The following is a 23449-nucleotide window of genomic DNA, read 5'->3' as shown; positions in this document are numbered from 1 at the left end:
TGAAACCCAGCGGAAGGCAGCTGTTTGCGTAACCAGAGTTGTGGGAGAGCTGCCTCCCTCGTTGCCAAGCTCTCCACTTCCTATAGTGGTGAGAAACGGCTTCCCCGCTCCCGGCAGCGAGCGAATCCCCCGAGGCTCGGGAGCCTGGGCTTGGTCCAGCTCCATCCTTCCTGTAGCGCCTGCTTCGCCGCTCTGAAAGTCCCAGACACTTTTTTTTTTTTTTTTTTGAGAAGGGGAGAGTGTCTGAACAATCTGATTGTTACTCCTTAGAGCACTGCTCACCAGCTACCCCCAAAGCGAAGGGTTTTCTCCAGAATTCCAAATGCGTTTCGGTTATCTCTCAGCAGAGGTCCATGGGCAAACAGCCCATGCTGGAAGGGAAACAATAGCTCTGCTTCAGTCTGATCATCTGCACCATGTGTTCACACCCTGGCTGCGTTTCCAGCACCAGTTTGGTCCCTGGTGGCACACACAGTGCCTTTACAAGGATGTGCCCTGGCACGCAGCTCCTCTGGCTGCACTTCAGCACCTCCTTTTCTGTGTAGCTCTTTCAGCAGCTCCCAAGTGTCTAACGGGGCTTGGGTTCTTTTCCTTTTTTTTTTTTTTTTTTTTTTTTTTGAGGGGTGGGGGCATGGTCTTGGCATGCTGCTTCTTTTTTCACTCTCTAGCAATGTTGTTTCTGCCTTTTCTTTCTGCTCCATCACTGCAAGCTGGTGTCCAGGCACTGGCCTCACCTCCACCTGTGTGTTGATGTTTCTCTTACCCAAACAGATCTCTCACCCTCGGCTCTGCCTGCCTCTTATGCCCTCATACCAGAGCAGAAATAAATCCTTCAGCACTTGAGTGAAATGCTGGGCCCCATAAAATGGCATTGCTAATGTCAGTTGTAGGATTGTGTTATAAAGCCATGGCTGCAGAGATGTGGCTTAAATTCCTGCCCCCAAAATGTGATGCTGCTGTACAGAAGGGAAGGACTAAGTCAGTGCAGAAAGGTTTCGAAAGCCACCATGTGGGTACAAAGCCTTTTTTGTTTGTGGAATTATTATGTCATCCCTCAGTCATGCAAATGTCACCCCAGAAGAAAGACTTTTTCACATTGGTGCCCTGTTCTGGAGAAGTCCCTCCCTGATTATTCATGACTCCTTCAGCCATGTGCCCCTTTCCTAAGGGCTTTAGGGTGGAAAGAAATTCCCTGACGCAGTGAAAGGCAGGAAAAAAATCCAGTGTACCCAAAATGACTCACTCTGAAATATTTATGGCTTTTCAATATGGAAATTGAAATCTCATACAGCCCATTTATGGTCAGAAAAGGTGTCTGTCCTGTGCAGGGCTGAAGCTTGTAACAGTGACATGAATGTATGTCAGCAATGAGAGCCCAGAGCTGGGATGATGGGCAGGGCGATTTCCATACTCTACCAATGTCTTGGTGTGAAGCAGATTAAAAAATAATTTTAAAAGCCGCTGTTATTTCACTTAATCATAACCTTTCAGCATAAGTGCTGGACAGTTTCTGTGTGGTTTGGTACTAGAGGATGGAGCCTTTTGTTTCTGTCTGTTCCATCCATATCTACATTTACAGCTATCAAATGTTTTGCTGTCTAGGGCTGCTCAGTGCATGTTTTTAGGTGAAGATCCAATTGTTTTCCCTTTGCCAGTTAATTGGTCCCTGGCATCATTATACCTCGTGCCTTTGGTTTTGGTTTGCAAAGGACACAGCACAGAGTGGGAACACCCTTGGAGACCTCCCAGGTCCATCTTGTGTCTGCATCCTGCCTTGTCTTTCAGCTCTCTTCCTTTTCTTTGTCCCCTCCATTGGCCTGAAGGGATGAAAGGAAAAGCTTTGAAAAAAATCTCCTGTTTGGTGGCTGCTTTAACTGGTCACTCAGGCTTCTCCTGCTCCAAACCATCCTTGGTCTACAGTGCTTTAGCCCAAATTTCTTGGGACTTGAACTGAAGCATTTCTTAAGAAGTACCCCAAAAGGGAATCCCATTTCCTGACAATAAAATCCAGCCCTCAAAATGAAGTTAGTGTGAGCCTTAGAGGCAATGCAAAGACAGGAACAGCTGCAGAGTGTGAGGAGCAGTACGTTAAATCCATCAGTTTGAAACCTCTAAGGTCAGTCCTGTTTCCTCAGACGAATGCCATGGCTATGTCTGAATGGTGCCTCTATTTCTCAGCTGATATTTTACCAAAGTGTCGCTGTAGGGAAGGGTTTAATTTTACTTTGTCACCTTATCTCTGGGAACCACTTCAGTTCCGTTTCCATGACGTTCCTGAGAAGCGTAAGACTAGAAAGGGATTTATTGTGTCTTTGAACTGCCTTTTGCTCTGAGGAATGAGGATATAATTGCAACGTAGGAAGGACAAACTGAACATGTTCAGGCTTGTCCTGCCTGATCTTTCCCTGTTGTTTTTTTTTCCTTTGCCCCTTGCAGCTAGCATTCATGACTGGGACTTTCCAGCCGATAAAGTCTTGGCTAGCCTCGGGGCTGATTTGCTCCTAGCTAAACCAGCTCTCTGGCCGGCTGGATGTGTGGTTTCTTTTGATGCCAACAGCACCAGGGTTTGCCACTTCTTCTCTGCCACCAGAATATCCATCCCACCCTGTTCACATCTGTCTCAGGCAGAGGGCTTTCATGTTCCCTCTAGGATAATTTTTTCCACATGTTTAGAGAACTTTGAGTACTCTCTTCTCTTTTGGTTAAGTTTGGATTTTACAAGAAGTAAGTCTGGGGAAGAAATTAAAGGCATATATTAACCAGACTTAAAGCAACCCACAAAGAACATCTCCAGAGCCTTCAAATTCCATGGTGCTTTTCTTTTAGGATATCATAGTATTAGCGTAGTTGAAATAGAGGGTTTGTTGGCTATGTCTGTAAATACAGTAAGTTGTGCTTAGTTTGTGTAATTTAATTTTAAGAAATAGCCTTTGTCAGAGGCCACTATTAGACTTGCTCTGAAGCAGGGATTAAGGGTAAAGATGTGGGTACCAAACTCACCACTTTTTTTACTCAACTGCTGCTATCTGATAATTTACTGAAGGGCAGTGAATTTCAGGTCCTTTCCTACTGCTAATCCCTGTCTCCGTGCTTTGGCTGGGCTCTTGCTTTTGGGTGCTGCCATTTTGATGGGAATTGGCAGCCATCACATCTATACTGTTGATGTTGGGCCTGATCTTGAATAATTTTCAGCTTTTAATGACTTTCATCTTTTCCATGATGCCCGCAGTTCATCTTTTCCAGCCCCTTCTCCATGGCAGCCCCTGCTGCAGCCAGGATTGCAGCTTTTATTACTAATTCCTCAGGACCTTCATTGCTTGTTTTACTCTCACCCTGCGGTTTTTACTCAGTCCTTCCTCAGACAAGTTTCCACTGACTCAAATTCATGCTTAAATTGAGTCAGGGCTCTAGGATGTGTCCTGGGGGCAAAGCCTGTTCCTAGGGCAGCTGCTTCTTGTGGAGCTGGGCCAGATGACACCAGTGTGCAACATCAAGGCTCCTGGGGAGGAATTCTTGAAACAGCAATAGGGATATCACACATTTTCAAAATCTACAGGTGTGTGCATCTCTCATAAGTGGTGTTGTAATATGTAGGTGCTGCTGTTGTGTTGTCAGGGGGTGTGCTGGTTTTGCATGAAAGTCCCAAGGAGGAGGAGGACACACACACACACACACACACACACACACACACACACAGAGTTTTTTTCTCTGAGAACTTCCTCTGTGAGCTGCTGGGACAAATCAGAAGGCTGATTTAATAACTGACAGCCTTCTCCTACACTGGCACGGCTCCCTTCACATTCTGTGTGCAATTTTGACCCTTCCAATGCTCGGATAAGACTGCAGATCTCCTGATCTCCTTTGAATGAGAGGAATAAAGCAGAAAGTATACTCAAGTCAGTGAAGTAAGAGTCAAGTTGCCAGATGGGAAGAGATTGAGGACATGCCGTGAATAGACTGGCTGAAAAAAACCTTTTGTAAGCTCTGAGGTGGACTGGACTGCACTGAAAATTCCTATAAATTGTGGAGAAATACATGGCGGGGTTGAAGTGTTTGAGAAAAGGATCCTTTGCCCCAAGGGAATGGGGGTCTCTGTTCTGGAGAATGGAAAGATGAACAGAGACATTTGATGAAAAAAGAGATGAAGAGAATTTTTGTCTTTGAACAGCTTGCCCTTAAAAGTAATATGCCATGAGGTTTTTTTTGACATGACCCATAACACAGTTCTGGAAAGACTGTGAAGATGGGAGGAGTTCCACGATTTGCAGATTTTCCTGGGCAGATGCAAATTGTGAAAGTGAAGACAAATCCTATGGCCAAAACAAGAAGGAGCTTCTCTCTCTAAAGTGAACTGAAATGATTATTTAAGTGGAAGACTGACTGAAGTGTCTCAGTATATTGTTGTTAAGAAATATGGAAGGGAGGGAGGGAGTGATCTGGCAATCTTATTCTGAATTTCTTATTTTCTCTGTGTTATTAATAAATTTCTTCTTTATACCCTTTTAAGTTTTAGGTTCCTAAATCCTATCTCAAAGAGAAATTGAGTATATTAAAATTGGCAAACCAAAATTAAACCAAGACAGGGGGCTGTGAGACACAGCAAGCTATGGGTTCCCATTGCATTACTGTTAGGGCCGGGGCAGAAAATGGCTTTTGGGTAATCCAGGGAAAAGAAAGAGGACAGGAAAATTGTGGTACTCTGGTCTGAGTGCTAAACTTGCATGTGAGACACCTGATTTTTAAGGCTTTTTATTTCCACCATGGTCTTTATGGGTCTTACTAGGGCATTCAGGTTTTCTGTGCTTCATTTCCCTGTGAGTACATTTGAGGTGTTTGCACCACCACTATCCACAGGGATATTATGAAGATAAATTGTTATATTTAAAGTGTGAGGTTTTTCAGCTGCCATTGCACTAGGTTTCTGTAGGTAAGAAAGGAAAGCTTTATAGCAATACTCTTACAAGGACTGATGCAGTCCTAGGTCTGGGGATTTGTGTATTTTGGACACCCTGGTGCTGTACAGATGTACATCCAACAGGCTTGGCAGCACTCTGAAATCCTTGTTTTCATGGCTTTGCCCTGCTGAAAATAAAATTGATGTGAAATGAAAATGTAATTTTTTCCTGTGTGCACTGAAAGAAAAAAGCCAACAATCTCAAGTTAAATAATTTCCTAATCAATAAGTTCATCTGTTTAAGTGGACCTCTTTGATGCACTGAAAGCAGACAGCTTCCTCAAGGCTCCAGGGTACCACAAACACCAGTCCAAAACCATCAGCACTGCCAGCCACTAAGCAGCATACCCCTTTGCTGCCTTTATAGCACCTGAAACACAGGTGTTCCCTAGGATGTCCTGCCAAAGAAGTGTGTGGCCTCTGGCTCTTGCACCAGCAGCTGGCTTGAAGTGTAAATCTGCAGCCACAGCAAACCCCAGGCGTGCAGCGGGCCGGCGCTTCTCCCCACACAGCCGCAGCGATGGATAATCGGAGCTTCCCAAACTCCTCTGCACACAGCTCACACCTTGCTCACCCCTCCTTATTTCCAACTGCTAATTTGCAATTAAATGCAACTAAAAATACAGTAAACACCCTGCTCAGGGTTTTCCATACAAGTCCATCAGGTAGCTTGCTGCTGGTGCCATTTGGTGGTGAGAGCAGCGAGCCTGTGCCATCAGCGAGTGGCTGGGTGGAGAGCTGCCCAGGAGGCTGCCTAAGATGTGGTTCCCACTGAGTGCTCCCACAAAAACCTGTTCAGCATAATGCAGCTGATGCTAACTGGCATCCCTGTAGGTGGTCTCTGTAGCTGGGGCCAAGATGAAACGTGGTGTGAAGAAAGAACCGAGCGCTTTCTCTCCCTAAGGGGAGATCAACCGAGAGCAAGGGTGGGTGAGGCAGAGCTCGAGATGCAACTGCTGCAGCACCTCTGCAGTCAAAGGATGTTCTTGTTCAGGGCTTTGGCAATGCTGGAATCCATCAAAATGCCCAGGATGAATAGAACACCCAGCAATTACGTTTGACTGGTATGCAATGCATTCAATTTGATTTCATTCATTGCTCCAAAATGTGCAAGCAACTTTAGTTAGTATTGAATGTGGTTTTTAGCCCAAATAATTTCCTACCATGCTAAACAAAGTAGTTGAGAATACCTCATTGAGGGAGAAGTTTCTTAACCATTCCTTGGCTAGTGTTTTTCCTACTAACTGTGTAGAGGAGAAAGCTCCTCCAATTTGCAAATGCGAAGAACAGAGCAACCTCCCTTCTGAATATATTTAACATGCAGAAACCATTGTCATTATGGATGAGGGAAACAAAGTACTTAATTGGAGGAGTTCAGTAAATACAGCAGCAGTGAGACCACTCCTGGTTAGGGCATAGGAAACCTGCCCAAACAAGCAAACTGTGCACCTTCAGTTAATGGTTTCGCCCATTATTGAAATGCAGTGACTCACTCATCTCATGCAGATGCCTCCTTCTGGGGTCAAACTCCTCATGAAATCAAATCAGCTGCCCCACAGCCCTCAGGCTCTGACTTTGCTGCAGAAAGGATTGGTTTCAAGTGGCCTGTTGTGCAACCAGAGAGGTTGCAGTGGGATGCTGAAAAGTCTCACACCTGACCCTTGAAATGCCTTATTTGTGACTTTTGGGTATTAGCGTTTCAACACTGCTTCCCAAACAAAATTAGTCCTAATGTGTCCTATTTCATTAAAAGGCCTTACTAGACAAAAGCTCTGGAGCCCTTGATGAAACATGGCAAGATTTTTCACACCTTGAGGAAGGAGGTGTTGGCTGCCACTACTTGTTCCAAGGCAAGATCAGTCTGTGCCATACCTCTGGTAGGATGCTGCTTTTACAGTTACTTACCTCAAGGTAAAGAATTAACTTGTTTTGCCAGGGATTACATAGCTTATAAATGTCATTCACCTGAGCACAGTCCTGGTAAGAGATGAATTTTAAGAGTCAGACTTGGCTAGCCAAGGACTTCTCTATTTATTTAGCTCAAAGCCTGTGGGTGTGGGGTGTGGAGGGAGTCTGCTTTTGTGTGACACAAGGGTCGCTCTCAGGGATCACTGCAATAGCATTACCAGAGCCCTGCTTGCAAAAGGGACTGGCAGAGGAAGAAGGTAAAGTCCCCTGATGGGCTGATGCTGGGACACCTCCAAAACTGGCAAAAAAGGGTGGTACCTGCAGCATCAGACTGTCTGCCCACTACTAGTGTCAAGAAGGCAGAATCTTTGCCAGAGCATCTCATGTCTGTGTTTCCATCTTTTGGAAGGTGGGAGAGGTCCTCTTGGAAGCAGCAGTCACTGCCTCACTCCTTAGAGGCAGCAAAAAAGGGCAGTGGTTTGCCAGAACTCCCTTTGTGCTTTCTTTGCCAGCCAAATCCTACCCCCCTCCCCTGGCAGAAGCTACCCAGACCCCACCCCTCGTCCCTGGGCAGCAAAATTCAGCTCTGCCCACACACTGCTTTGAGCCAGCTGTGAGTGAGTGAGTGCATCATGATGGGTGAGAGGTAACTCCAACCAATGCCAAGCTTGCAGATCTTCCAAAGCCACTGCTGTGAGTCGAGACTTGACGTGCTGGGAGTGCAGCTCAGGTTACTGCAGCAAATCCTCAACAGTTTCCTGCCTAGCTGAGTCTTTTGGAGTCTGAAGCACTGCAACCTCATAAAAGCTGGAAAAAGCTTGAACTCATTCAGAGATTATTTCACACCACCTACAGCACTCTATGAAGTCAGACATGCTGTAACAGATAATTAATGATGTGTTGGGTGGTGAGTCACTGAGTAGTCTAGCAAGCTCACCTTCAACCAGTCTGTGTGGGAGTCCTTACCCAGCAACACACCCAAACTGAGCATTTTAATAATTTACCACATTCTGAGCTTGGAAGAGTAGTTTTTGTTGCTTAATTAAGTAATTAAAAAAAAAAAATACTTAAAGGCTTTGCTACCTGTTAGGGAACAAAGCTTCAACATGAAGGAGAAGGTGGGGGAGAACCCCAAAAATCTGTTTGTAATACTACTTTCTATTCTTTGGAGTATCCAAGAAAAAGGTTGAGAGATAGGAGGCTGTATCTTTGTGTTATATTAAACAGTCACTTGATAAGGTACATGAACATTTCTTGGACTGAAATGTGGCATTACCCTTTCCCAACTGCATGTCCTCCCAAACACAAAGTAAGAGTTGTGCTTATTCTTATTTATTCTCTGGAATGTTTTAGAGTTGCAGGGGGAAAAAAATCTGCTTTTTCCAGGGAATGAGCAAAGATGTGCCTGTCTGGCTTGTGACATGGTGGTGGGGGACACAGTTTCGATTTCCAGTGCAGAGAAGGAAATTGCACTTGTGTCTCAATGTGATCATTATCCTTTCTCTGACAAAAATCACAGTAAGAATTCTAGTGAAGAGCAAGAGTTGAACAGGCTTGCATAATACTTCTCTGATTACTTCTCCAGCCTCCAACTATATTCAGCTCAGGGGATTTCCTGACATGAATGAGTGAATATGATTTGTGATGCTTTAGTAATCCTCAGTGCATCACACTTCTAAGTGCTTATCTAATCTCTTCTTGTACCCGTGCTTTGCTTCCACAACAACAGTAGCAACAAACTCCACTGACCATCTACATGTTGCAAGAAGAATTAGGCCTTTCTCTTTCTTTTGAATTAGTCTCTGGCAGTTTCATTTGGTGCTTCCTGATTTTTGTGGTGGAAATCACAGAGCCAGTCACTTCCTAACTGCCTGCTCCAGAAATAAGCAGTTCAGAAGCATAATTTCATGTGTGAATTTAAGACTTGTTTAGCCTGCAAGCATCTAATCTAACTTTAAATCTAATCTGCACTGACTTTTTCAGCTGTTATTGCCCAATCCCTCAGCTCTGTGAGGGCCATATGCAGTTCCTCACTGGCTGTTCTTTTCCCCAATACTCTTTTAGCTGTGTATTCTCAGGAAATTTTCCTCCCTGCTGTGCTAGATCATTCACAGATAGGTTGAGCAGCACATGTCCCAGCCTCACCAGTGGGGTGCCTCTGATGTGAGCACTGACCACCAACACCTACTTTCTGATGCCTATCTCCACCTGTCCCAGCTCATCCAACATTAGTTAGCACTGCTGGCATCAAAGCCAGGTGTTGCAAGCCCCCATTCAGGGAGTGCAGCTCATCCCTGCTCCTTGTCTAGACTTCTCCATTTCTAGGCACACAGGGTGATGCTGCATAGAAGTGTCAGGCAAGCAATGCCTAAAATAACTAAAATCTTTTGGGGTATGCAGCTTATCCCCCCCATTTGTTATAAATTCATGTAGATGTGCAGGTGTTTTTTAAGAGTGTTTTTTCTTCAGGACTCACCTGCAACCCTCCTTGTGCTGGGTCAGTGACACACACAGGAGTGAATGTCCTTAAGGGAAGTAAATCCACAGGTGGCTCCAATGGCTGTGAAGACCTGTTCCTGTCCCATATCTGGTGTTCCCAGCACACACAGCTCTGATGTATCCCTGTGGTTCCACTCCTGGCTCTTTGCCATGCTAATGCACCAGTGCCAATGTTCAGCATCCCTCCCTCACCCAGTTCTGATGGAAACAGGTCATGGAGGCTGCCCATACCCCTCTCCATATTTTCTTCCTTCCACACCACAGGAATTTTCCAGATGTGGCTGCCACTAGAAATGAGCACTTGTCTGGGGGTGACTCATTCTCACCCTGTGAGGGGCTCTCTGGAGGGTGTGGATGTGAAGTCTCACTCCCTCCTTGGACAGCCTGCAATGATGTCAGGCTCACCATAGTGAAAAAAAAAAGCCTCCTGCTCTGCTCAAAGCAGCAGAGCCAACTTCTGCTGCTCCTCATCTAAAGCATATGTGGAAAAAGGACAACCTGGTAATGGTTTGCATCAGGATGGTGAACTCCCCTGTTTTCCTGCTGATGCATGGGAGGGGTGGTTATCCACAAGTTTTCTGTTCTGTGTCAGGAGACAGGGGAACACACTTCTCCATGTCTCTGTGTAATGTTTTTTCCACGAGGACAGGAGTAGGAACTGCAGAAAGGAAGACTTGAGGGTGTTTTGTTTTCCTCTCAAAGGCATGGATAATATGATGGGTGGTCCTCCTCTGGTAGTGCTGCCTTGAAGTCTGCTGAGCATTGGGTTTTCTGAGTTTGTGTGTGTTATTGTGCTGTTTCTTGCCCTGGGCTGTGGAAGCTGGACTAGCTCTGTACATAGGCATGAACATCCTAGGAAATGTGGGAAAATTCTGTAGGCTCAATAAGTCTTTTTTTGGTTGAGGCTTTTGTGGGTTTGTTTTTTCAAGAAGGCCTGGTGAAATTTTGTGCTTGGGTTTTTGGGGTTTGGTTTTGGGTTTTGGGGTTTTTGGGTTTTTGGAGGTTTTTTTGTATTTAGGCAGAATCTCAACAATATAGACCAGACCACAATGGGTCAGAGAAGAAATGCATTCAGCAAAACAGTAAAACAGAATTCCTTGAACAAAACCATCACTAATTTACAATATATTATGCAGGAAGTAGCTTATATATCACTAAGTTATGAGGAACACAGTGGTCACAGCTCACTTTCTTACAGACCTAAAGCTGGTTACCAGAGCCCACAATTTGGTGTGATGATTCAACTGAACTTTCTTTTTTTCACCTAATTTTTTGCTTTGCCTTTTTTTTTTTTAACTCACCAGCTTTTTTTCACCCATATCTGCCCCTCTAAGGGTATGAGGGGATAGTGTGGCCAGACTGCAATCAAAGAAATATTTTGAGAGTCCTCTCAGAGCTGTTTAAGGAATCTGGGCTGGTTATGAATGCCGGCTTTATGCAGCGCAGTTCTGAAGTAGGAGTGAGTCACTGAAAAACAATCTGTGCTGTCTCCATGTTCAACTTTGACTCTATTAAGAAAAAGAGAAAGAAAACAAACCCAGTGCTGAAATACACATTGATCCTTTAATCCTGGGGAAATCTTTGGGAGCTGCTTCCTCCTGGAAAGGATCTCCGTTTAATTGTGCAATTGCACACGCGTGTTCTTCTCCTGGGCTCTGCAGAGCAGGGCTCTGTGGCTGGAATGCTGATGGGAAAAAAGAGCCACTGATACCATCTCGTGGCACAGGCAGCCTGCATGCAGCCTCCTGGCTGGCAGCAACCCCTAAGGTACCTGCCTGCATGGTCTGTCCCCGGCTTCTCACACGGGACATCAAAGATGGGAATTGCAGCCGAGCAAGGACTGGAGTTTGGGCTGGAGCCCAAAACTGTGGCCTCTGTTTGGGTTGTTGTAGCTGCCCTTGGTGGAAGCAGGAGGTTCTGGTGCCCAGTCCCTGCTTGGCACTGCCTGGCTGGCAGGTACCAGCTGGGATTCTGCTCAGGCTGCCTGCCTGGGAGCTGAAAACATGCCTGGAAATATGCAAATGCCTGGCCAGTGGCTCTCTCCTGCTGCTGGTCCAGTGCCTGATGCCTGCATGCTGCACATGCCTTTGTGGGATTGAGATTTTCATGCAAGTATTGCTGAAAGCATGGCTCCAGAGCTACTGTGAAATGCTCTGCACATGTATTTGTACATATGGCTGTACCTGTACACACCACACATACTTGTTTGGCCAGGCCCTGCTTTCCAAGAGCTCTAAAGTTTGCCAGGGTTTTTCAGATGCTTCACATGTGTCACCTCTGACTTCAGGAGCAGGTGAAGGAGCTGGAGAGCCTCTGTGAGCCCTTGCTGTGCTCCCATTTAAATCAGAAACTGAACTCTGATTGCATTCCTTTGGCTCATACTAATTGACCCTGATGGGAGCAGGTTGAAGGAACATGGAGTAGCTCCTCACTGTGCTGCCTTTGGGAGCTGTGGTGAAGGTGGGATTTACCTGGCAGTGAATACAGGGGCTGGTTAAGTGTTGGATGGGAAGAAATGAAACTCTCCTCCAGCTGGCTTTGGATCCCAGGATTTTCTGGGGATCAATCTGTTTACCAGCACATTACTGTTAATGGTTTTGTCATCATTTCTGCTTTCCCACCAGCACTGAGGATGCAGTTTCCAGATGAGTAATCCTAGCTGCCAGCCTCTTGTCCCTTCTCCATGGCCACAGGCTACCAAGTGAGCCTTGCACTGGGCCACACCTTGGGTCCTGTGGCAAGTGGCCATCCCACTTTTTTAAAACTTTGTAAAAGGATGTTTTTAATGCATCTACCACATTTTACCTGTTGGCTTCAGGGAAGTGGAAAGGAGAGGCTTTTGTGAGGTTGTTAAGCAGTGCTTGGCTGATGTTGCAGGCTCCTGGCCTCCAGGTCCCTCTGCTCATGTTCTCTTCCTGTTTCTCTGAAAGTTTTAAGCTGGGACAAGCTGCAGCTAGTTTGTTGGCAAAAACTAGTCCTCCTTGACCCTAGTTCCTCCTAGTCCTAGATTCAAGTGTTTGCTCCCTGCAGCCAAAGTCTTTGCATCCTCCTGAAAGCAGGAGCTTGGGGTACATCAGTCCCATGCAGGATAGGAAAATGCACTTTATTCCTCTGCTGAAAAAAACCCAAAAAGAATAGTGGGCAGCTGTGGTCTTAGCTGACAGCTGAAAGAGGCTTTGCTAGCAGAAGTCCCCAGGAAAGACCAAAGAGGCTGCTGACAAAAGTCAGGAAGGGGCTCTCTCTACAGATTAAAAAGCAGAGGAATTATAAATAACATGCTGGAGTACACAGATAAAGTTACCCAAGTTATTTTGACCATAAAGCCCAGGACAGTAAAGACCCTTAATCTCTCATTAATCAACAAGAAGCTGGAAGAGGCCATACAATGAGCTCAGCTGCCAAAGCTGCTGTGCCCTTTTGCTCCATTTAATTTAATTGTATTAGTGCTGCCCACAGCCTTTGTTCTCCTGCCCTGCTCAGGAAATCTGCTGCTGGGTTTGGCAGGGCTCACTCTGGTTCCACATGGCTGGTTTGTGGACAGCCAGGAGGGATGAGAGGGAGAGCAGGAAGGGGAAGAGGATGGGAAAAGGTCCCAGGGGAGCAACCTGTTTCATGTACTTCATTTATCTTAATAGTGCCACTGTATCCCTTCCTGGGGAGGCTTCCTGCTGATAAGCCAGACACACAAAACTGAATGCAAAAGGACTCTGGCTGGTAGCAGCAGAGATGGGAGCTCATGTTTAAGTTTTAAAATGAAAAAACAGACGAGTGACCACGAGCCAGTTCTTGTTCAGCAGGTGCTACCAACCCAGCAAAGCATTGCTACCACCACCTCCCCTGGTTTCACTTCATCTCTCCTGAATGAGCCAACAAACAAATGCAAAAGGTGGTTTCCAGGACACAGGGGAATTATGTCAAATTTCAGCATTCATCCCTGCTGAAGGATGAGATAGCAGAGCAGCTAACTGGAGGCTGTACCTTCCTCACTTTTCCATCAATCAAGGAATGACAGTGCTCAACGCATGGAAAAAGATGGAGCACTTACAGACAGATGTGCTCAGGAAAAGGGGTTTTCAGATGACTTAGAATGCTTCAGGCTTGTCTGGGAAACACAGTTTTGAGCTCCATATTTTACTGGATATCTCTGATTTCAGCAACCAGCCGTATAAAATTCCACAAATTTGTTTTATCAAGCCCAAGTTTTCCCAAACATGTCAATTGTCAATGTTCTCCTCTCCCTTTCACAGCAGTGAATTAACAGTCCTGTGCTTGCAGTGAAGTAAGCACAGGGCATTGTTTGCTTATAGTTTTACAGAGGAATCCTTCTGAGATTACTTACAGTAATCATTTTTGGATATGAAGAGTAAAACATATTTACATTGGTATGTGGGATTCTGGACAACCTCAGGAAAAAGTAGGACTGGAAAGGAAGTTTTTTCTGGCTGATGAAAAATTTTGAGATATGTTTTTCACATATCAGAATGAAAGCTTGAGATATAGAAACTCCCCAAAAAAACCCAAAAAAACCAAAAAAACACAATCAAAAAAAAGAAAGAAAAACAAAACAAAAAAAAAACCCAACAAACAAACAAAAAAAAACCCCACACACATTTAGCCAGTTGCAGCTACTTATTTTGCTTATTTTGTCTTTTTTATTTTTTATTTCCTTAGTAAATTTATGTGAAGTAGAAATTCTGGATGTGTTGGATAAAAATTTTTGTCCACAAATTTGATTTCAGTAGTTTGGGAACTGCTTGGCACATAATTTTAATTTAAAAAGTGGAAATCTGCTGCACTAAAAATGAAAAGTAATGATCCAGTAAATGACTAATTTTGTGGTCTGAGTTAATTAGTGAAGCAACTTGGAGGATAGAAGGCAGCAGGTCTAAATTACTGTGCTAAGTCCTTTTGCAGAAAGATATTATCTGGCTTTGTTGTTTTAATAATAATTAATGAGAATTAAAATATTCAGCTGGGATTCTTGCTGTTACTATTAGTGGGAATATGTGTGTGTTTGTGTATATATATATTTATATTTGTTCTTTGATGCTTTTCTTGCTTGTTTGCATCTCAATCCTTGACTGTCTTGCTCTGTGACTTAAATAATACTCCAGAAATTATTCAGACTGAGCCTTTGTCTAGCATGGAGGAAACTCGAGGCTTTTATAATTGGTGCTGCTGGTTATTTCATGAAAAATATACACCATAGCCTGACAAGGAAATCAGCAGTAAAAATTCAGACAATAAGCAGTCTCTCATCAGCAGGCTCACAGGGAGCATCAGCTGGGGACTCACAGCTCACTTTAAATCTTAGTTTTGGCAGCACAGGTTGGTGGCAATGCAGGGATGGCACACTCACCTCCAAGTCTGCATGGATCTGCAAAACTTCAAAGCCTTCTCTGGTGAAATCCAGGCATTACTTTGCTGAAGTCCAAATTGCCTAAATTTTCATGCCTCCAAGGCACCACGGTGGTCACTTTGTCTTGTGCCCTACATGACACCAGCCTTTTGTTTCTGCTGGGCATTTCCACCCCAAACCTGCTTCCTGTGGTTGGTTTTAAGCACATGTTTTAGGGAACCCTACAACTAAGTGGGTTCTCATGATGGGGGGAGACTTTTAATGAGCTGGTTTCGTGGATAATTGGTCTCACAGTTAAAACAAGCTTCTCTCTTTGTTTTCAGCTTGACTTCCCTCAGTTTCAGTCTTCCAGCCCTGGACTTTGCTCTGCTGTGTTTGTCAAAATTAAAGCCTTCTAGAGTGTGGAATCTTCCCACATACCTTTAAAGACTAGGAGGAGTCATTTCCTAATCTTCTCTTTTAAGACAACAGTGATAATTGAGGACTAATTACTGGCTCTATTGACTTTTCCATGTTTGTGTTTTTTAGATAAGTTGTAATTGTTCCTTTTTATCATTGTACAACTATAGTTAATAATTGCTGCTCACTGTGCCTACATCCAAGGATGAGGCCCTATTTCTGTAAAAGGTTCAGTGTTTGGGGCTCTGAGGGATAGTTTAAGTTGGTTTGGTAGTTGATAGTTGATATTGGTTTGGTTTGGGGCACTTTTGGAGAAAAGTAAGTGCATCAGTCAAAATGCTGTTTACCTTCTCAGAAGGTTTTGTAATCATGTTTTTATTTTCAGTGCCTCCTTTTCAATTGGTATCATCTCTCTTGTGGGTTTTGCTTGTAGGCCATATTCTACTATCCTTAATCATCTTGAGTACTTTCCTTAATTCATTTTATCTCAGTGAGAAATTTCAAGGAGTGAGATGATACTCAGATGAATGAAATTGGGGATTAGACAGGGATTAGATGGATTCTAACAAGCAGATGCTGTGATTTCTTTGGGATGATTGCTAAGTGTCATTAAACCAAGAAAAGCTCTTTCCCCCTGACAATTGGAGATTTAAAAGCATTATACTATAGCCTATTCTTAATAAAATTATAAACTATCTTGATAGCAATAGCCATCTTTTGGTGAAATTTCAAACTGTGGTCATATCCAAACCCTCCATGAAAGGATGTGAGTTCTTTTAATGTTCTGTGACTTGAAGAGGAATTGTTCCTCATCCAAATGCCCAAGCCTTGGCAGGATGGAGGTATAAATATCTTGTTTATGGTATTTATCCAGTTGCCTCTATTTTTTCTGTTTGCAGCATTTATGTTCCTGCATACATTGGGCTGGTGGGAAGTCTCATCAACACTGTGATAGTAATGGTTTGGATCCCTTCACAGACTAAACCAAAGTCAGACCATCACATGACAGAGCACAGTGAGTATTTTGTGTTTCTGATAAATAGTACATGAAAAGGGACAGGGGACTGACATGCTGCAAGAACTGCTGAAGGACCTTGGAGCTGCACTAAAGGGCAAACAGTGGTTTTGGTTTTGGGTGGTGAACTGAGCAGTCTCAGAGTTTCCTGCTTTCTACCCTGAACCTCTGTGTAAACAGAGGATTAACCCATATGTCATCTCCTGCAGGCAGGTCACAGGCTGGCAGCTTGTTCAGCATCAGAGAAATCCTGCGCCTGATGAAGTTCCCAGGAGTAATGGAAGTTTTCATAGTCAAGGTCTTTGCTGGACTTCCCATAGGTAAATCCATTACCCATGATTGCTGGTGTATTTAAAATAGGGTGACATATTCTGTAGACCAGGCTTGTCTCAAATTACTGAAAGCAATTACTTTTCATCACAGAGCAGTGAGGATTCACCTCCTACCTTGATGGTGGATGATTTCAGGTAGCCTCAAAACCCTGGGAATTCATGTCCAACACACTACTTGTCATAGTATCTGGGAGTTTTGGCAAATCACTTAATCTCTCCATCCCCCTCACTGGAAATGTTTTTCCTCTTGTCTGTCATTTCACTTTGTAAGCTCTTCAGAGCAGAAGACAATTGTTTGTCCTCTGCCAGAAAAACTGAGCTCCTTCCTGATTTTAGTGATTATAAGGTGTATGTGTGTCCTAAACTTTTTCCCAACAATTAAAATTTACTGATGGATGAGAGGGTCGGGCTGCACACAGGGGACCCACAGCATGTTTATTCCCTTGATGGGGCTGCTTGTTCTTCTCTTCTTTATATATTCTGCTGGGGTTTTTCTGTGTCATGGTAGGAACTCGCTGGTACCTCAAACCTTTCCCAAACCCATCTGTTTCCCTCTGAGTCAGTTGCTGTCCTGGCATGGTTCATATCTCCATATTTGCCTGACTATGGATCCCTGGCCACAATTTAATAATCTTCAGTTTTGTCTACCCTGTAACTTCTTTACCCACACTCTTGACTAGAGACAAGCTGCATGTCATCCTTGTCAGTGATGTGTAAGGACACAAAGCCTTCACAGCTCTTTTCCCAGTCAACCCAAAAAGTGCAGTTTCTCTTGATGATGATTTCAAGAACTGATTTTTGTGTACATCAAAACATGTGTGTATCATGCATCTGAACAAACTAAGGTACTTCCCTTCCAAGCAGGGACAATAAGAGGGGACTAAAGGCATCCTAGCTTTTAGACTTTTAATCTTTTTCCAATTCATTTTTGTCTGGAGAAGCCCTTGAAATTTAAAGAACGTGAAGCATGATTTAAAAATTAAATGCTAATTTGTAAACTATAAATTCAGTTTATAAATGAAAGCAAATTTGGCTGTGGAGTGTGGCTGAATCAGAAGAGGATGGCATTCCTGGGCTTGGGCAGGCTCATCTGTTACTCCTTGCTGTATCTCTGGGGGAATGAGTCCAACTGGAGTTGTACAACAACATGCAGGGAAGTAAAGGATTTCTGGGGTTTTTTTCCTTGCTCTGTGTAGCTGGCACTGGCTGAGATCACTAATTCCAGTTGGTCCTACCCCTGCCACTGGAGACAGGATACAGTCTCAAACTACTGCTGGCTTGACCTAACAGTGCAATTTTTTTGGTTCTTAAGACAATAAACTTCTAAAACTGTACCCTAAAAGATGTATGAAATGACAGCATTTCACAGAATGAGACAGATGTTTTAAGAGGGTTTTCTTAGCTGATTCTGACTCACTTCTCATCTTAAAGTAGCATTAATTTCTCTGGAAAAAATGCCTGTGACTGCATCCATGTGAGCTTTCCACAGTAATTTCCTGTGTGCTCTCTTTTTCCAAAGGCCAGGCAGAATGTACTTAGCTTTAGACATTCCTGCTGAAATGCAAATTCCTGCCTGTTACAGAATCCATTCTTCTTTCCCCATGCAAAGCAAAAATGCTCACTGAACCGAAATAAACATCTCCTGCCCAAAACTGCAAGGCCATTTCTAGGCAAAGAGGATGCAGACAGTGAAGCTGGGATTTAAGGCAGGCTGGTAGTCTGTCAGTGAATGCCTGGGAGTATTTCTGTAAGGGTGGGAGAAGGTTCACCTGAGGCATTCCTGCTGTAGCACTGGCACTGCAGTGAGTGATTAAAATCCCAGTGACTTCTCTTTCATGGCAGCTGAGAGGGGACCTGGCCATCACCGATTCTCTGCAGCTCACAGCTGGAGGCTGAGCTCCTCCTGAGCTCATTTACCTTTCATCTCCAGGCTGCAGCCATGTAATTAATTAGATTGCCCAAATTACAGACTGTTTCTCTATTTACTTTGTAAACAAGTTTGTGATATACGGCAAAGAAAATCTTTTGTTCCTTATGGATCTCATTGTTGTCTAAAATTAGCTTGTTTGAGACCCAAAGAACCTCCCTGGGAGGGCTGCAGGGCTGGGAACCTCCTCCCTGTGTTGCATAAAAGCAGAGACCTGGGCTCTGTGCCTCTTTCCAGGGCTTGGACAGGCAGCAGACAGCTCCAGCACAGCCCAGTTACCTTCTCAGCTGACCTGGGAAAAGAGAGCCTCACTGCATTGTGGCAGATAAGAGACAGAAAGAAAAAACAAGAGGATAAAAATATCAAATGTAACTCTCATTGACAAGAAACCACCAGGGTCTTGAAAATACTGATAAATAGCTGCTTGTATGAATCTTTGGCTGCCTAATCCCTTTGGAAAATCTGGTTTCAGCATGATTGCTTTAGCACCTGCATCCGTTTTTTTGGAGGGTTTTCTTTCACGAGTGCAGCAGGGTTTCAGGGAGCCTCAGGGCTCTGCATCCCATCACAGTTCCAGTCCAGCTCCCGGGGCTCTGCTTGCCTTCTCACACCATCTTGCAGCAGGGATTGCTAAACTGGCCCTCCAAAACCACAGGCTGCTTTCAGACATACCACTGTTTTTGTTGTTTTTTTTTTGGTAGGGTTTGCACTCCTGATTTTCCTTGGTGCTTTTTGTCATAGTTTGTCATCTCGCAAATCATTTCCCTGCTTTCTGCTGCATAACCCTTGTTACTCATCCCACTGATGCCAGATTTTCTAAGGAGTTCACCCTTTTCTTAGACATCCTGAGGGTATTGTATGCCATCTTCCATTTTTTCTCACGTTGAGCATCTCAGTATGGACTGAGGGTTGTTATTATTTCTGTGGCTGCACTCAGCTGACCTGCAGCCTACCCAGCTGGGAACCTGCTTGAATCTTTGTAAGAAATGCTTGTTCCAATAAGCATAAACATCTTTTTTCAGTTCAATCTGAGGCTCACCTTGTGGGTTTCATCAAGAAATGTGTTACCAGTGGCAGAGACCACCTTAGTGGCTGAGAGAAGAGGGGCAAGGAGGTCTCCCTCCTCCAGGTAGCTTTAAGGGACCATGCAGGCACAGGGAGTGACACCAATCAGAAAATGAGACCTTTTCATCTCCAGGGGAGCTGTGCAATGTATAATTCTAATTATACAGCACAGCCTGTTCCCCTGCTCCGAAAGAAAGCAGCTTGTTTGGAGGAGAAAGATCCAAATCTGTCTTAACTTGATGAGGGACTTCAAAGGGGAGAGGAGCTGTAGAAGCTGGAGGGAAGTACCAGGAAGAAGCAGCAGGTATTAGGAAGGCTGAGCCCCTCCTAGGTGGTACCTGCAGTGGGGTGCAGGATGAAGGGCGAGCGCCTGCTTCAATCTCATCTCCCTACAAGTGAAACCAAGTGTGGTTTCTCTTTCATTTCGTCACGTGTGCCTTTTATAAACATGTGCAACCCTGCTGCCTGATTTAGGTGTTGTGAGTAAATACTGGTATTTGCATGTTACCTTAAGCTGGCCTGAGCCGAGAGGGATTTCAAAGTAACTGGGTAACAACGGGGTGTTCTCCGTGCAGGGGTGTGGCAAAGCCATGGATCTTCCTGAGCCCCAGCTCCCAGGCACCTTCTCCACACAGCTGGAGAGAAGAGCAGGGCACCCTTCCTGCCCCCCATCCCTCTCTCCCAGCCCCATGGAGCCAGCTGGGGGCAGCTGCTCCTGTTAAGGATGTGTCTCCAGTGGGGCTCAGGAAGGCTGTTTTGGCAGGTTCTGGGATGGGAGGGCAGTGCTCCCTCCGGGCAAAGGCTTGGGGTACCTGGAGGCAGGTCCTGGCTGCTGCAGTGCTGCCCTGGTACCCCTGGGGTTGGGCTGCTGGATGCAGTGGAGCTGTTCTTGTTCATTAAGAAGTGAGTCCTCCAGTGTTTGAACCAGCAACCTGGAATCACTCTCCTCATCCTTGCAGGAAAAGCTGGCAAATCCTCCCCATGCCATGTCACTTTGCCAGGTCACCAGCTGTCTTCTCAGTGCTCACACATTGCCTCCTGGATTCTGGTTTTTTCAGGAAGGAGAGGAACACAGCTCCCTTTTTACCCAATCTTCATAACTGAGAGGATTTTACAAGGAAAGGCAGGACTGCTAAAAGTCACTCTCTTCTCTCCCAGAAGGATCAGTGATCTCTGACAGGCTCAGTGTGGGGTTCTTCACACACAGAGAGCCCCAATTTCCTACTGTCTTGGTCCATCTCAGGTGCACAAGACACTGGGAGAAGCAGCAGACTCTAAGCCCACACCACACTTGAAGTGCAGTGTTTTGACATAACATTTTTAATTTGATAGCTCTCTCTGTAGGATGGGAGCATGTGCAAGCATGCCTGTATTTGTGTATGTTTGGCAGTGAGGGAAATTCACACTATTGTATTTTCATTTGAGATTTAGTGGAGGTTCTCTGCTACACTCTCCAGAAATTGCCTCAGTTGGAAAGCAGACCTGGTCTGTGCCCTTTCTGTCCATACTTTCCTGACTGCTTGTGTTGGCATCACTATCAGTCCACACTAGAGATTTTTCACGTGCCCCAGACATTGCTGCTGAGGTGTGCAGTGAAACCACTGCATTTTGGCTGATGTCACTGGGCTGTTCCCCACAGTGAATATCTGTCAGGCAAGAAGGGTGAGGAATCCAATCAGATTATTTTTATGGTTACAGTCTTGTCTGAACAAATGTTTTCTTGCTGTCTTAATGGTTAGCCTGGCTTCAGTGATACAAATATTTACCAGTTTATAATTAACAGCTGAAACTACAGCCTACATAGTCACATTATTTAAAGATGAAAGTAAGGGGGATAAAAAAGTTAACATTTAAAGATTAAATTACTACAATGGCTTTGAATAGGATTATGCTCATGTTTATACCCAGTGCTGGCAAACCCAGGGAGAACTACTGAGAGTGGTGACTGGGAGCAGTGCAAGTGTATTGATGTACTCTTTGCATTAACCCTCCCTCCAGGTTTGTTCATGATTATGTTTTCCATCATCTCTATGGATTTCTTTGGCTTGGAAGCAGTGGAGTCTGGATATCTGATGTCATATTTTGGTGTCCTTCAAATGGTAAGTGAAGTGCAAGTTCCCCTCTTAGACAGATTAGCTTGCCACACTGCTACCTAATTCACTGCCTTCTGGACACATGCTCTTCCAAATCCAGGTGTGCTATTGACAGGCAAATCCTAGCTCTGCCATACAGCATTTAGCTTCAAAAAGAGAAATTACTCCAAATTCCTTCTGTTCCTCAGAATGGGAAGAAATTGGAGCAAGGAGTGTCCTTGTTCCTCTTTGTGGATCTTTAAGCTGTAGAACTAACATTTCCTTGGACTGATACATCCTGGATTTTGTAACAAAACTTACATTGAAGCTAAAGTGCATTGGATGAAGTTTTTCCTGGTGCAGGCTGGTTGATTTACATTTATATAGTAGCACCCTGTACACTCAGGAAAGCAGACAATCTTACTGGTGTTTTCACTGAAGATCCTTTCAGTGTAGAAGAACTTGTTTCTGCTGCATGGAAACAAGCACAGCAATCTTGTGATTGAAAAAAAGAAAAAAAACAAAACAAAACAAAATAAAACAAATAACAGAAAGGTAGGTGGGTGATGGAACATGGTTAGGAGATTACCAAAATGGATAAAAGGGAAAAATCAGCTGAATTAGGCAGGGTCAAAAATGTGCAGTGTTTTGTTCCAGCAGAGTTTTCCTTTTGGAGGAAGAGGCTTAATGATTTTGCAGAAAAAGCAGCAGATGGTTATAACCAAGCCCCAAGGTAGGAATGCAAGTTAAGCAATATCCTGAAGGAGAGTGGTCTTGTTACTAAATCCTCTTCATTTCCTGGGCATTGCCACAGAGTTCCTGTGGGATCTGGAGGAGTTTCTCATTTGGAGAACGGCAGCTGAAGTTTCTTCCTCTGTGATTTGGATTTGGCATGGTGTTGCCAGTCACTTGGGCCTGGTCTCACCAAACCTGGGCATCCTGGTGGGCAGCTGACAGGCATGGCTGTACATCAACAGCTGGATTCTGCAGCTGACAGGCATGGCTGTACATCAGCAGCTGGGTTCTGCAGCTGACAGGCATGGCTGTACATCAGCAGCTGGGTTCTGCAGAGCAAACTGCCTGAGGAGCTGAGGAGATGGTGCCTTTGCCATGTCCCTCCTGTGAGGTGGCTTTGGACTAGTTGTCCCTTGGTCCTGTGAACATCTCCAACCAGCTGAATGCAGCTCCATTCAGTCTCTCTGGAAAGAAGAACAGTTTGCTGGATGGAAACAGCATGAAAAGTGGGGTGATAGCAGCTGCTTTCCAAAGCAAGCTTCAAACTCCACTGCTTTCAGAGGCTTTCCCTGTGTTAGCCTTGTATGCTGCCTCCCAGACCAGGATCTGCAGGAGTCACTCAGGTTTTAGAGGGGCCAAGTCACTGTCCCATATCTCCTTCCCCATTTGAATGCAGAAGGACTCCCCACAGCTGGGCTTTTATCTTGAGCCAGACCAGTTAAACCCCAGCTGCAGAGGCAGAAATAGCATCTGGAGGTGCAGCATGGCTGTGGTGAGCTGGTTCAGGGCTGGGAAACGTGGGCAGCAGGAGCTCTGGTAAGGAGTGGCTTTGTGTTGCTAGATGGAGCCTGGACACTGCTCCCAGGTCCAGGATATCTGTCTTGAGGACACTGCTGTTATGACTGCAATATCTGTCTGCCTTCAGTGCCGTTGTTCCCCAGGCTGTTTGGTTGAAACTGCTGCAGATAAGGTTACCTCCTCTGCCCTGCTGGGGCACCCACACAGAGACACAGCGCTGGGAGATACAGGAATTACAGCAGCCACTCTGCTTCCTAAAGCATGATCAGAGGGCAGTGCTGACCAGGGACTGACCCTTCCCACAGTCACAGACTTTCACCCACAGAGGCCAACCATTCCTATTGCCACAATCCAGCCCAGCAGGGTCCTGCAGGCTCAGGTGCTTT

General features: G+C 44.9%; 1 protein-coding gene across 1 annotated transcript in view; it reads left to right on the top strand.

Moving 5' to 3' along the window:
• SLC22A18 (solute carrier family 22 member 18) overlaps positions 1-23449 on the top strand; it is a 56822-nt gene that overhangs the window by 17357 nt on the left and 16016 nt on the right. Inside the window, exons 5-7 of the mRNA XM_056493464.1 lie at positions 16019-16134; positions 16344-16454; positions 21457-21557. Of these exons, the coding sequence (XP_056349439.1) occupies positions 16019-16134; positions 16344-16454; positions 21457-21557 (328 nt within the window). The remainder of the gene's footprint in view (positions 1-16018; positions 16135-16343; positions 16455-21456; positions 21558-23449) is intronic.

Source organism: Oenanthe melanoleuca, chromosome 5, assembly GCF_029582105.1.
Source record: "Oenanthe melanoleuca isolate GR-GAL-2019-014 chromosome 5, OMel1.0, whole genome shotgun sequence".
NCBI classification, from domain to species: Eukaryota; Metazoa; Chordata; class Aves; order Passeriformes; family Muscicapidae; genus Oenanthe; species Oenanthe melanoleuca.
This window is presented reverse-complemented; position numbering and strand designations above follow the sequence as displayed.